The sequence below is a fragment of the Centrocercus urophasianus genome, unplaced genomic scaffold, assembly GCF_019232065.1.
Source record: "Centrocercus urophasianus isolate 14NV4802_14NV808 unplaced genomic scaffold, USGS_Curo_1.0 seq_11, whole genome shotgun sequence".
Classification (NCBI taxonomy): Eukaryota; Metazoa; Chordata; class Aves; order Galliformes; family Phasianidae; genus Centrocercus; species Centrocercus urophasianus.
In genome coordinates this window covers 69563112-69577467 of record NW_024884253.1, presented here as the reverse complement: position 1 = coordinate 69577467, position 14356 = coordinate 69563112, and the positions used below count along the sequence as shown (strand labels likewise).

Sequence of the window (14356 nt, the reverse complement as noted above, 5' to 3'; positions counted from 1 at the left end):
AAATCCCTATGAGTGGAAAGAGAGGCCCAGCCTGTCAGCTGGTCCCAAAAATCAACTGTGGTCTTGCTGACTTATCAGTGACGGTATCTTCCCCCGAAATCCTTCTCTCTTAAGCCATTTTTATACTGTTTTCTTACTTTAAGGTGGAGCTTGAGTGACTCTAGTCAAACATACCTTTGTTTTACAAAATTAACTCAGAGAACCTGTTTTTGACCAAAGGGTGGAAAACTGCTGGCTTGGGGCTGGCTGAGAGAAATAAGATAATTGATCAGCTCCATCAGTATCATCAAGTCTCCATCCCTGCAGAATGATCACATTTGGCCATGGGACCTCCACTCTGCTTCACACTCCATGTTATTTTTTCCTTAGAGTTGGCATACCAGGCTCTCCTGATGTTTGCTAACAGCTAAGGTCACAGGTCATACCTCTTAGGGGACTATCATGAAATGGATTTCCCAGGGCAAACTCCACCGGGACTATTTGCCTTCTCTCACTCAAGAGGTGTGGACATTTCAATAAGCCACCTCTAATAAATATTTCTTGGCACATCATTATTAGTCTTATTCTAACAGATGTCACTGAATTGTGATTGTGACAGCTTGTGTTTTCTGTGTGAATCATTTGTGGTGATCAGTTTGGAAAACATGTCTGTGTACATTTGCCTTTATGTGAATCTGGATTTAATGGTTGTATGAAGTCTAACAGAGAACATGAGCTTAAGGAAAATGGCATTTCTTCTATTTTGGTTTTCATTAGATCTTTTGAAACACTAATAGGATTAGCGTAAGAACATCAGTGGGAATAGAAAAGGTTAATGAAGGATGAAAACTTACACAATCAGCTTTATTGAACATTCCTCCAGAATTTGAAGAATTCCTCAGATAATTATGTAACAGTAAAGAAGAGAAATAAAAAAACTCAAAAAACCCCCACCCAACTCTTAATAAAAGGTTACTGCTTTTTTTACTGATAACATTTTCTGAAATTGGAACGTATTTGGAGCATATTTTAAACACAGAAATTATTTTTAAAATAAATTATAATTGTTATTTTGGGAATTTCAATTGTATGATATGATCGTGAGTTTTAAGAATTTTTTTTTTACTTGGTCATAGACATATACAGTGGTCTGAATCCTTTAGAAATTGTTCCAATTTTTCTCTTACTCATTTCCAGCTAAGTCACTTTCACAAGTAATAGTAATGTCATTGTAGTGAGATAACTTATTTAAGCTTGTAACTAGTAAAAAATGGGAAAACATCACATCTTTTCTCAGAAGGATCATGTGAAGAAGTTTCTCAAAGGTCTCTCTGTACACTGATAAATATCTAACAACTTTTTTTGTAGAAGAACTTTTGGGTATTGTAGACACTTAAAGAACTTTATAATTAGAAATGTCAACAATAATAAAAAAAAAACCTTTCTGAGAGGTAAGTGAATGACACTAAGTAGCTATGAAAGACATTGCTAGCAAGAGCGTCTCTAAAGTTCCTGCCTTTTCTTAAAACGATAGAGTAACTCTCATAGAGCTAGAAAAAGAAAATACTTTATCACAGCTTACTGTACTGAATACAAATTTGAACACCAAATAACTTCTTTTTCCAAATAGCTGTTATATATGCAAACACTTTACAGAGTCTTCTTTGATGAAATATTTATAAAATATCAAGATATCCTGTGGACTGAAATAGCGGTGTTTTGTATTTCCGACACTGTCTGTAGGTGGAGGATGCTGGACTTGTTTGTCATCCTCCTTGGAAACTGAAAGTTATCCAACTTTTTGAAACTCAGAGAGTAAGACATGGATTGATGACTTTAGGACCCAGTGGTTCAGGAAAAACTGCTTGTATCCACACTTTGATGAAAGCCATGACAGGTATGCGAGCATTTTTACTATAAAATGTTGTCACATTTTGCTTTGATTCTTTATAGAAAGCCTAAATTATATCACTGTGAGGATAAGTTAATGGAAAAATTAATTTCAATGTATTGTGAATCTAAATAGTATTGTGGTATCTTTTAAAAACACCTCACTGACATTGAAAGTCATATAACATACAGATCCAGTTTTGCATACATCAGAAATTCTTATTCTAGTGACACTGAGAACAATACTGTCTGGGTAGGCAGCTGGAACAAGTGGTTGAAGTGTCTCACAGATTCAGCTGAGGTAATGCTCAAAGCTTTTCATCATCATAAGTACTTAGCCCTTTTCCTTTTTGAACACAGTTAACAGGACAGTGTCTTCATCTGCATTATAAAATAGCTGCTACTTCTATCAGTTTTTTCCAGCTACAAACTTTACCAAAAAGTACACCATTTCTTATTATCCTGAATACTTATTAAACTATCCATTTGGATGTAAAGCTTTTGAATTTTTAAAAGTTTTCTGCCTACTGAGTGTAAATACCAAAACTAAGTGGTAATGTGCTTGCCTAGATTGTGGACAGCCACATCGTGAAATGAGAATGAATCCTAAAGCTATAACGGCACCGCAGATGTTTGGTCGTCTTGATGTAGCAACAAATGATTGGACAGATGGAATATTTTCCTCTCTCTGGAGGAAAACATTAAGAGCCAAGAAAGGTATGACAAAAAAGTGTAACTGTACTTGAAAATTCTCCATTCTAAATGCTTTATGTTCAAACTGTGGAGAGCAAATACTGTTTCGCAGAATTTGCTGATCCCTTTCTTTGACATGATAGGCTCTTGTACAAAAGAAAAGTGAAAGATCAAAATCTTTTCCCCCAGCAATGAATTGTGACAGAATTTTGGTGTTGTCAGCATTTTCACCTGGTCTCAAACTGCCATGACAGAAGGGTGTGAATTTCCTTTGGTAGTGTCATATCTGGTAGCCCTGCACATATCATAGTTCATCTCAAATGGCACTGGTAATTCCTTTCAGGCAATCAGTTTCTGCCTGGTGTATATAAAATAATCTTGTCATATTCTTAGCCTGATATTTTAATTAAAGAAAAGGCTTTGATAACTTGTTGCTACACAGATTCTTCTTTCTTGTGTCTGGATATTAGTATGTGACGTTATCATTAGGCCTATATGACTAAAGCTGGAAATGAAAAGGAATAAAGAAAATCTAACATTGTTTATTCAATTTTCCAACAAAATTCATGTTCTTTAAGTATACAGATTCCTTACAATAGAAAAAAAAATGGATTTAATTTTAATAAAAATTACTGCACTGTAGTTATGAAAAACTATAGATGCAAAGGTATTTGGCTCAGAGGTGAGGAGGTTACTTAGCCTGAACCATCTTGGTTTGTGCCTAGCAATACAGCACCTAGGCTTAGGAAGTAAGGACTCTGAGGCAGATGAGATTGGAATGATCTCTGACTACAGAGCCATCTGGAAATGCCCAGCAGGTCTGGAAACCTAAGAGGTGGGGAGCTGGAAGCCAAGGGAGCTGCCAGGGCAAGAGTGTTGCCCAGTATTTAAGTCATGCAAGCAGGGCCTTGTTTCCTCCTAGGAGACACATGCAGATGCTGAGATATGTTTCCAGTACTAAATGGAAACTTTGGAGAAACTTCAAAGGGAACAGGGTCATGTTCATAAGCATAAGTATAAAAAACAAGAATCTTGATTGACCTCCATTAGATATGAAACTAAGCGTGCTACTTGAGAGAGTGGCTTTTCAAGTGTTTCTTTCATTTAATCTCACTAGCGTGGAAACAGATGAATGTTGGTTTAAAATAGGTCTATTGTTTCTATCTTTATGTTGCTTTCTGTAAGTTGAAATAAACTCAATTTATTATTAAACTGAAGATTGAATCCATAAAACTGTGTTTCAGGCTATTACAGACTGATGAATTATGCTTATGACACTTTATATACTGAGCAAAGGATAATTATTATGGTATGGTGACAAAAATGAAGCACTTAATTGAAAGTGAGTAATGCAAATGGAAATTGTATTTAAAGATGAGATTGTGGCTGTGTTCATGAATTCAGAATTAGTGCAAAATATATTTAAAGACAGAAGAAACTGATCCTTGAAAGAAACTGAAACTTCTTTCATAGGCATTTTTGTCAATCATTTTGGACTGCAGGTGACCACATCTGGATAGTTCTTGATGGTCCAGTTGATGCTATTTGGATTGAGAACCTTAATTCTGTCCTGGATGACAACAGGACTCTAACACTTGCAAATGGAGATCGTATACCTATGGCACCAAATTGTAAAATAGTCTTTGAACCTCACAATATTGATAATGCTTCTCCAGCAACAGTCTCAAGGAATGGGATGGTATTCATGAGCTCATCAGTTCTCAACTGGAGCCCTATCCTTGAGGTACAGTAGCAGATAATTATATTTGCTTATATATGGAAAGCTTTATTTCTAGCATTCAGCAGTTCACTGCTGTTACTTTAGGACTTAATTTTGTGGTTAGATATGAAACAGCTTTTGTCTTTTATAAATTTATATCTGAGAATTTAAAATAGCAGAGTTTATGGTTGTACAAAAGATGGATTTTTTTCAGAATGTAGTAAACATACTACACTTTTAAAAACTTGAACGTTTCACATCTCAACAGATTTGTAATTCAAGGTATTTTATGCAGTTGAAGAGCAACTCCAGTGTCAAAATACCAACTTTGTAGCAGCTTCTGCTATAATTTCAGAGCAAGGAAAAATAAAGAGCCAATAGGCTAGTTCAGGAATCTTGCAGTCCTCAAGAAAATAAGAGGTTCTCTTGATATTTCATAAACTTGACTGCAGTTGGCATTTAGAACCATAAACAAAGTCAACGCAGGATTTACAAATTTTGATTTTTAAATGTGTATTCTTACCTGTTAAATTGTCAGTTTAATATTCCTGGAAGCAAAATGTTTAAGAAAAAAAAAAGCAAGCAGTGATTATGCTCTCTCTCTGCAGTTTTGTGTCCAATGGTATTGTTAGGAAAACAGAACATGTTACAGATGTGTTTTAGAGGGAAGAACAGTGTATAACATATTCAAATTTCAGTCTGATTTGTAAAGGTTTTTTCTTGTTCATGTTGTCTTCTACATGGCCAAAGCTCATAAACAAAAGAAAAAAAGTCCTCATCTTGACTGACCACTAGTAATGATATCAATATAGTGAATGACACGTTTAGAGACTTGAGCATAAATGTCTTGGTTAAGATGAAATACAAGAGTTGACAAGAATCAACATAATGTTGCCCAGTAGTATCTCTCAACAGAACTTTCAACATTAAACTCCAGTTTTCTGAAATGGTGGAGACAATAGGAGTAAAAAAAAAAAATTTTCAAGTTACTTCTATTTTTATTATAAAGCCATTTATTGTCTTAGAAATTTATCCATAAACTAAGCTTCTCAGGATTAACACTTTTTGCTTCTTTCATTAAAATAAAATAAATATTTATTTATTTTCATTTTTTGTCATATTTAGGCAGTCTTATTGATGGTATTTTTGTTGCAATAAAAAAATGAATTTCCCAAAATTTTAGGTGATTTGTGCTTTGATAAAACATGAAATGTTTCATGAATATCAGAAATTGAAACTTTTTTTCTTCTTTCTAAGACTAATTCCTGTTCTCACAATGAGAGCTACTTAATTAGCTTCTTTTGAAAACCAAGTTAATGTACTTCTCTTCTGTATAATCCTAAATTAACATTTCTTCATCCTGGACTTTCAACTTTATTAAGCTAGGAATAATGTAGTCTTCCTGTTTAAGAAAATAAAATATAATTTACTCCCTGTTTGCAGATTCAAAACAACAAACCTTAATGGGTTACTGTGAGTTCAGGGACTGAATTTTGCTGTTCTCATTTTTAAGAAGTTGTTTATCACTTTTAAAATGAGTTTTATAATCTCCTTCACTCTTTTATTTTCCAGTTCAAGTAGAGAATACCTGTGGAAAATTTAATTAAGGCTCATCTAAGCAATGCTACTTAACTAGTCAGAAACAAATACAGTTGGCTTTGTATTAATTTTCAGACATTTCAAATTTTAGAGGTCCTACTCTACGTTCTCAGATTTCTTGTCTTTTTAACCCATAAAACTTCTTATGCACGGAAGTCTTACTAGCTGTCTTTGACAGGGTTCCTTGCTTATAACTTCCTGATTTGTCTGGCAATCCAGGAAAAGTTGATGTGCCCCAGGAGATGGTCTCTGGTACTGCCTGGATCAGCTGTTCTTAACATATAGAAGGTTTCAGTGCAAACAGAAACCGAAAGAGGGTGTATCTATCAGTTCAGGTCCTGAGCAGCAGACAAAGCCTGGTGCTCTTCAGGGAGTAGGAGGTGGTGAAGCCCCTGGGGGAGGTGTGTCCTGAGCATGAGTCTGGTGAAGTTCTGGGAAGAGTTGAGAAGACTTGATAATTCAGTAAGGTTCACACCAACCTGTAATACAAACTCTAGCAAAAAACTGCAAATGAATATTATAGCTAGGCAATTACAATCCTGTTCACCTAGTGAAATTCAACCAGAAGCAGAAGAAAGAATGTCTGGATCTTTTTCTTGTGTTTTTTTTTTTTCCCTTGTCAGATTAGTGATGCAATCAAATATTCTTTCCTAGTTATTTTAATACATTATTTTTTTCTACCTGAGTAAAATACCTCTAGCATTCTGACCTAAAATTTTGGGGTATTCATTTTTTTTATTGCAACAACAACAAAAAGACAGAAGAAACTGTTCTTTTGCTAGTAAAACTAAGGCGAGAGCAGATTTCTACAAAATTTTCACCGTGATTTCAGAAATATATTTGCTTTGCAGTGCTCAAAGATTGGGAACAACAGGAAATATTCATTTTTTCTGCTTTCCAGCCTGTTTATGATCTCCACCATTCTGTCTGGTAGTGTCTAGGAGCTGTTCTCCTTTCTCTTCATATGAAGTCATAAGAATCTAGCTGTTAAGTTGTTGCAACACTTGACAATCATCAATAATTTATTTTATATATATATACATATATATATATATATATATTTTACCAAGACCAAAATGTTTGCATTGTTATTGGGGAAAAAAAAATACTTTTTGGTAATTTTTCTAATAATTTGACTGTTCCTCAATTTTTACCAAGGCAAACAAATGCAGAGAACACAAGTGCCTTATATAAATTACTGCAACACTGTGCTTTTTAATTGTTTTATTTTTTTAAATTCATATGGCTATTTGGAAAAGTGTAAGTGAAAATTATGCATCTAGGACAGTGGTTCCAGTGAGATTCCAGTGTCTGTATACTTACAACACTGCCTAAGGCGTATTGATGTTAGGATTGCACAGCTCTGCCTCCATACATTGGTATTCTCTCCTGTTTATTTGCACACAACACTCATAGAATGTTTCAGTTTAAACTGAGCTGTGGATTCATCAGAAAATACAGCAAAAACAAAGAAAATGGGCATTATATTCTGCTTTATCAGACCTGGTTTACCTCATCATTTCAGAGTGGTACAGAAACTAAATGAAGTTGTGTTGGACTAAATGTTGAACAAAGGAAGTTTCACTAATTCAATCTTTTGTTTCAATGGCAGCAACGAACAAAGGGAAACATGAAGCTGTTTTCTTTCTTTCTCTCTTTCTTTTTAATAAAGGATTTATTGATTTTTCCAACAGAATTAAGTGGAATTTTCTTTCTTTAGTTCCTATTTTTCAGATGCAGAAGGAAACGCAGTATTGGTTGAAGAACGGGAGAACTTTGAAAATTAATTAAAAAAAAAATATGGGTAGCTCAAGAAAGCATTGTATATATTTAGATTTTCTGTCATAATCTATAAATACCTAAATATAAATACATAAGCAACTGCTGAAAGAGATCTAAAACATTTTACATTGGTAGTCTTGTCTAATATACTTTAAAGCAGATTTTACAAATGGATCAAAGTCATCAACCTCTTCAAAAAACAATATTTTATCAGCTTTTGTGTCTTAGTATCTTCTGAGCAACTGGTCAAGTTCCAGTTACCTGTTTTAAAAAGTGCTGCCATTTAATCTTTAGCTCTTTGTTTTCCATCTACCCGTTTCCAGAAAGCTTTTTCATGCATCTACCTATTTGTAATAAGTTATTTACTTTGGGCAGTGAAAAATTGAGTTTCAGAAAATAATGAAAGTAGACGTGTGAAAGAGAATCACAGAAGTGCATAAATAGGTGAGGTTGGAAAGGGTCACTGGAGACCATGTAGTTGAGCCTACTTCAAAAAAGATCAGCTGAAGTGGATTGCAAAGGATATCCAGCTGAGTTTTGAGAATCTCAATACGCTAAAACTCCAGAAGTGCCCTAGAACCCTGTTCCAGTGTAACACCATAGGCGCACCAAAAAAGCCATGTTGAAATAGTATTTACTCTATTTCAATTTGTTCCAACATTTAGTATGAATTTTGGAGAAGCACCTGCAAGTGTTTTTAAAAATGTGTATTCTATATAGGAAATAAACTGATGGGAAATAAGAAAGAATTCTACCACCCAGGTGAGGGAAGACTTCAGAGTAACTCTAAGAAGCAGGTCGTGACTTTAAGCTAAAGGCATTAAAGCACAGATACCATTCTGTGACCTTATAAAGCAGTTTTAATTACATTTTGTTTACCCACTTTAACATTTATGGGGATGCACAATAAAAATACTATTAATAGTCAAGCACACAGCATAAGTTTATGGACACTCAGCAGACATCCTCCCTGAAATGCAACCTTTTTCTCTCCAATTTCCACATGTTTCTGAGGCTCTCTCTATCACAGCTAAAAGCTAACATTGTGCAGAAAAAATGAAACTTCTGTTAAATGCATATTCTTTCTTTGCGGAGTTTAATCACAGCTGTTGTGATTTAAAAATATATATATTTGAAAGAATTATTTTTTTTGCTGTTTAAAACAGTGAATGCTTTTTATGCTTCTCTATCCACATCCAGTAGGAGTTATTTATTTCCACATCCACCTTCTGCTTGCCAAACTCTGCCCAAAAGGCAGGGAATCTGAGCCCTGCAACAAGAGAAATCAACTTTCCTGAAGAGATATCAATTTCCCATGTTTGTAGGACTTTTTGAATTAGTAGAGATCGACTTTATTATCTTGCGTTTAATAACATTTATTTTCTTGCTATGCAGGGGTTTTTGAAAAGGCGTTCTTTTCAAGAAGCTGAAATTCTACGTGGGCTGTACTCTTCCTCATTCCCAGACTTATATCGCTTTAGCATTCAGTCTCTGCAAAGCAAGACTGAGATGCTGGAAGCCTTTGTGATTATGCAGAGCATTAATATGATGCAGGGCCTTATCCCACCTAAGGTAAAGTAGTGCAGATTTTTTTATATTTTCGTAATCTAACGGAAAAAAATTTAAGTCATGGAGTTATATAGAAAGGAGATTTTTTTGGATTCTTGGAGTATTAATGAAAGTACAGGTTGTTAGGAATATTTTCTTTCATTTTAAAGCAAGAGTAAGCCTGTGCCTGCTTTTCACATTTGGATTTGGTTTTCACACAAAGCATGCATCAGCAGCTTTCCTTTGGGGTGTTTTTTATTTTCCAGAGAGATGTTACCGGATTATAAACTAGAATTTAAACAGATCAAACAGTGTAATGGGTCGTTAAAAGGGATATTTGCTGGATCGTTTTCTCTATTTTGTAGTCCACTAGATAATTATTCAGTCTATTTGTTGATGAAGACATCATTAAATTTAAACATGACTGAAGGCTTCTAACCTACTGTTTCTAGTGATTATCAAGCAGAATTTTCAGGCTATTGATAATAAAAAATTAACTTGATCCTTCAGGAGCAAGGTGCGGAACTGACTGCAAAATACTTGGAAAGGCTGTATATCTTCTCTCTTATGTGGAGCATAGGAGCATTACTAGAACTGGAAGACAGATGCAAAATGGAGCACTGGCTTCGAAACTGTGCAACAGTAAAGCTTGATCTTCCCTGTATTCCAGAAGGCAGTGAAAATACCATATTTGATTATTATGTGGCATCTGATGGTTAGTTACCCACTTGAGTACTTCGGGGTAGAACTTAGAATTTCTTTTTTAAATTTTGCTTTTCAATTATTAATTTAGATATATTTTTTGTAAGTTACCTTGTTTTTTGTTTTACAGTTGCACTTTATGTTGGTGATATTGTATAAAGCTTTTTTTCTATTCCCTTTGACAGATCATAATGTGGAAATATTGCTACAGAAAGCTACATGGGCTGTGTGAATGAATTATCAAGTGAATAAATAGTCAAGCTGGAAAATCATGTTCTTGTCATAATTTTAGGAAACAGCTGGAACAGTGGATCTTGTTGCTTCTCTCAGGGGTCTGACAGTAGTGAGACAGATAATTTGTATTTATGGAGTGAGAATATTCTACTTAAGAGGAACTCACAGAGAAATCAAATTGATAGAAAATAAGTGAAAATATCTAGTTTTTATAAACATTAACTTTAGTTCTTTCCTATTAGGTAATTGGATGCACTGGAATACACGTGTTGAAGAGTATGTATATCCTAGTAGCAGCACACCAGAGTATAGCTCCATTCTTGTGCCAAATGTTGACAACGTGAGAATGGATTTCCTTATTGAAACCATTGCTAAACAGGGCAAGGTACTTCATCTGCATTTCACATCTAAATACTGCTAATAGTATGCATGGTGGAGTTTTTGAATCAGGAGAGAAATAGGAAATTGCTGAAAAGGAAGAACATCATTTTTGTGGTAAAAAACCATAATCGTGATTCTGGAGCTGTATTCATGTGAATATACTTGAATTCTATTACTATCACTGCTCTCAGCCTTTTGTAGCTTCTCACTACCCGTACCTCCAACCATCCATCCGTCCTATTCCAGAAATAATGGGAATGCAGTTTAGCCATGGTGGAACAGAAGTGGTTCAGAAGAGAGCCCAGAATAGCAGAGCACCAGGCTCAATTGCTAGGAACTCTGTCCAGACGGGTCAATGACAGAATTCATAGACATTTTTTTAAAGAATAAAACTCTTTCATTACTAAAACTGTCAAATAAGGAGGATATGGTAAATAACACCAGTGACTGAAGTGGTTCAAATATTGAGGCTCTAGACAGTACATCCTTTTTTTTTAATCTCCTTCTTTGTTCTTTAAATTGTAGTGAGTGACAAGACCATTTGCTGCCAAAGGTGAACAATTGAGGCCTGCAAAGGCCTATGAAATGTTAGCTATTTTGCTTCCACATGTTCTTTGTTGAGAAGATATGTGGAATTAGTGAGCCTTTGCCAAAATACACCGCTCTTATGTGTTATCTTACTTCCTTGTTGTCTTTGTCTAGGCTGTTCTACTAATTGGTGAGCAAGGAACTGCAAAGACTGTTATCATCAAATGTTTTATGTCGAAATATAACCCCGAAAGCCACATGGCTAAGAGTTTGAATTTTTCTTCTGCAACTACTCCGTTAATTTTCCAGGTATAGTAGTCATTCACTCTCCAATAGTACGTGACTGGATTCAGAGATTAATGGAGGTATTGAGAATTTGTTGGCAAGATACTTCTGAAAGTGGTCTATTTAGCTGCAAATGAGCACTGAAACAAAAAATTACCTACTCAGATGGACAAGGCGCTTGATTTGAAAGACTTCTGTAAACCGTCTCACTAGTTGTTGAGCTATTCTTAGACTATTACATGCCTATTATTTGCTTCACCATACTTAATGATTTTACGTCAGATGTAGTGGTTCTCACTAATTGGGTAGAGCTGTCAGCGACTTTCCTCAGATTTCACTAAAACCCATGTGTAAAGTAAGTGCTACCCGCAACAATCTGTCATAAAGTCTGTGCTGTCTGCAATTTGAAGTAAATTACGTTACTCATTAAAAAGTAACACATGCAGCACAGCTGCTCTAAACAGAGCCTTGAATACTTAAATCCTGAATTGTACTGCCTGTCCAAATTTCTGCTGAGCTACTTAGATTTATTTCAAGATTCCTTAACCTACTATCTGCATATATCTAGTGAATGTTTATTATATAGTTCTGTTTGCCTAGCTTAAGCACTGTCTGTGCTGTAAGCATAAGTCCTGTCCCTGAGCCTGAGGTGTCATCTGTAAGCTGGCTTCATGGTGAGAAGCTGAAAAAAATAGTGGTGGCAAGCACGCTTCTAAAAAAAATAAAATTATTTCATTAAGTCTATTCAGTTTACATGTATGAATATAGTTATCACCTTATGATTTTATGTAGTGTATTGATGTCTACTGGAAAGGTCATTAAGAATCGCTTCTGTCAGACCTGACAGATTATTAGTTTGATCTTGCAGTATTAACAGATATTTAATTTGTTATTCTCAGTATTTACAGATGCTAGCTAGCAGGTGGTTGAACTGACAGAGGATAGATAAAATGAATATGTATCACAATAAAAGATTCTTAAAATTAATTAAAAGTTTTATATTTTGCATTATCCAGTCGAATAAGTCAAAAAGTAGTGCTAAAAGCTTTGGTGGAGCTCATACCGCCCAACTAGCATTAAAAAAAATGAATTTCAGAATTGGAAGTTTTGGCATGACATCTCAAACAGATGAGCATGACTGCCCTTCTACGCTTTTCCTCTCTACTTCTCCTCCTTTGCTTTCCCCTCCATCCCAAGATGAATACTCTTCTCTTAAACCTCAAGTGGATGCAATGATTATCTAAGGTCCTCCTCAACTACGTGGACTATAAAATAGTTCAATAGAATACAAATGTAGATGAAGATATTGCATACTCTTTATGATCCTCGTTAGCATCACTGAAATTGAAACATCTCTCAGTGCATTTCACTGTTTATATACACAAAATTAAGCCTCATGGATTCTCATTTATTTGCATTAGTCTCAAACAAGTGTGTTAATTATGTGTTAAAATACCATTCTAAAATTGAGAGGCTCAGCAAACTGACAAGTTTGAAACTGGAAAATAATTTGAGGTGGTTTCAAAATTACGAAACTGAGGCACAGTTGTCTAAACTTAATATTTGGAATATTTTATACCAACCTCATGGCATAGCATGATATTTCAGGTGTTCCAGTTGGATTACTGCTATTACCAACAGCACTTAGTGCTGTATAAATTTTCCTTTGTAAAACTCTGTGTAACAAGAGTTACACACACTATATAATTACCTGTAATGTGGTTAAATGAGTGACTCATATGAAAAAGTGTGGCTCTTTGTAATTTTTCTGATAATTGTTTCTTAACAGCGCACAATAGAAAGTTACGTGGACAAGCGCATGGGCACAACATATGGTCCACCTGCAGGCAAAAAGATGACAGTCTTCATTGATGATGTGAATATGCCCATAATAAATGAATGGGGAGATCAGGTTAGTTTTGTAAAAGAGAAAATAAGATGGGAAAGGCTATTTTCTTCCTTTCTTTGTTTCAGTGCAAAATGCCTTTACAGTCAGCCAATGGGGTGTAAACTAGGTACGTACACTTGATTTTTAAATGGTATTTTTAAAGAACACATGCAGCTCTATGTTTTCATAAACTAAAGTAGAATAAATATACTGACTAAATAAGCAGCCAAGATAAAATGGAACGGTTCAGTTGGAAGGGACCTTCAAAGATCACTTAGACCAACTGCTTGATATCAACAGGGCTCACTGAAAGTTAAAGCATATTACTGAGAGCATTATCCAAATACCTCTTGAGCACTGACAGGCATCTCTCTAGGAAGCCTTTTTGAGCATTTGACCACCCTCTTGATTAAAAAAAAATGTTTCTAGTGCACAGTCTGAATCTTGTCTCTAGCAGCCCTGTGCCCTTCCCTTTTTGCCGTCATTGACCAGGAGCAGAGCCTGGTACCTCCCTCTACTTCTCCTCAGGGAGCTGCAAGGAGCAGTGAGGTCACGTCTGAGCGTCCTCTACTCCAGACTGGATAGCGTAATGTCCTCAGGGTCTCCTCACAGACAATGCCTTCAGCCTCATTACCAGCTCTGGTGTCCTCCTCTGGGCACTTTAAAGGATCTTAACATCCTGTTTATATTGTGGTGGCCACAACTACACACAATATTCAATAGCATTGTCAAGGCCACACCAACAGTAAATACAGTGGGAGAATCATCTCTTCTGGCTGGCTGCTTTGCTCTTGTTTATGCACACTGGAATGCAGCTTGCCCCTTGGCTGCCAGGGCACACTGCTGGCTCATGCTGAGCTGCTGTCACCAGCACCTCCTGATTTCTTCCTGCTGAGCTACTTTCCAGCCACTCATCTCCTGTCTGTGCCTGAATCTGGCATTACTCTGTCCCAGGTGTAAAACTTGTCATTTTCCATTATTGTAGTTCATGCTGTTGCTAGTCACCCAGTGTTCCAACCTGTCTAGGTCTCTCTGCAAGGCCTCTGGTTACCCTGGAGAGTTAATAGCACCTCCCAGTTTAGTATCAGCAAATTTGTTGAGGATTTGCTCTAATCCTGCATCCAGAT

General features: G+C 35.6%; 1 protein-coding gene across 1 annotated transcript in view; it reads left to right on the top strand.

Annotated features, from left to right (window-relative positions):
- The window catches only part of DNAH5 (dynein axonemal heavy chain 5), a 104220-nt gene that overhangs the window by 46980 nt on the left and 42884 nt on the right, over nucleotides 1–14356 (top strand). The window contains exons 41-48 of the mRNA XM_042839650.1: nucleotides 1723–1876; nucleotides 2440–2586; nucleotides 4065–4306; nucleotides 9059–9235; nucleotides 9722–9926; nucleotides 10390–10532; nucleotides 11231–11365; nucleotides 13131–13253. Coding sequence (XP_042695584.1) covers nucleotides 1723–1876; nucleotides 2440–2586; nucleotides 4065–4306; nucleotides 9059–9235; nucleotides 9722–9926; nucleotides 10390–10532; nucleotides 11231–11365; nucleotides 13131–13253 — 1326 coding nt within the window. The remainder of the gene's footprint in view (nucleotides 1–1722; nucleotides 1877–2439; nucleotides 2587–4064; nucleotides 4307–9058; nucleotides 9236–9721; nucleotides 9927–10389; nucleotides 10533–11230; nucleotides 11366–13130; nucleotides 13254–14356) is intronic.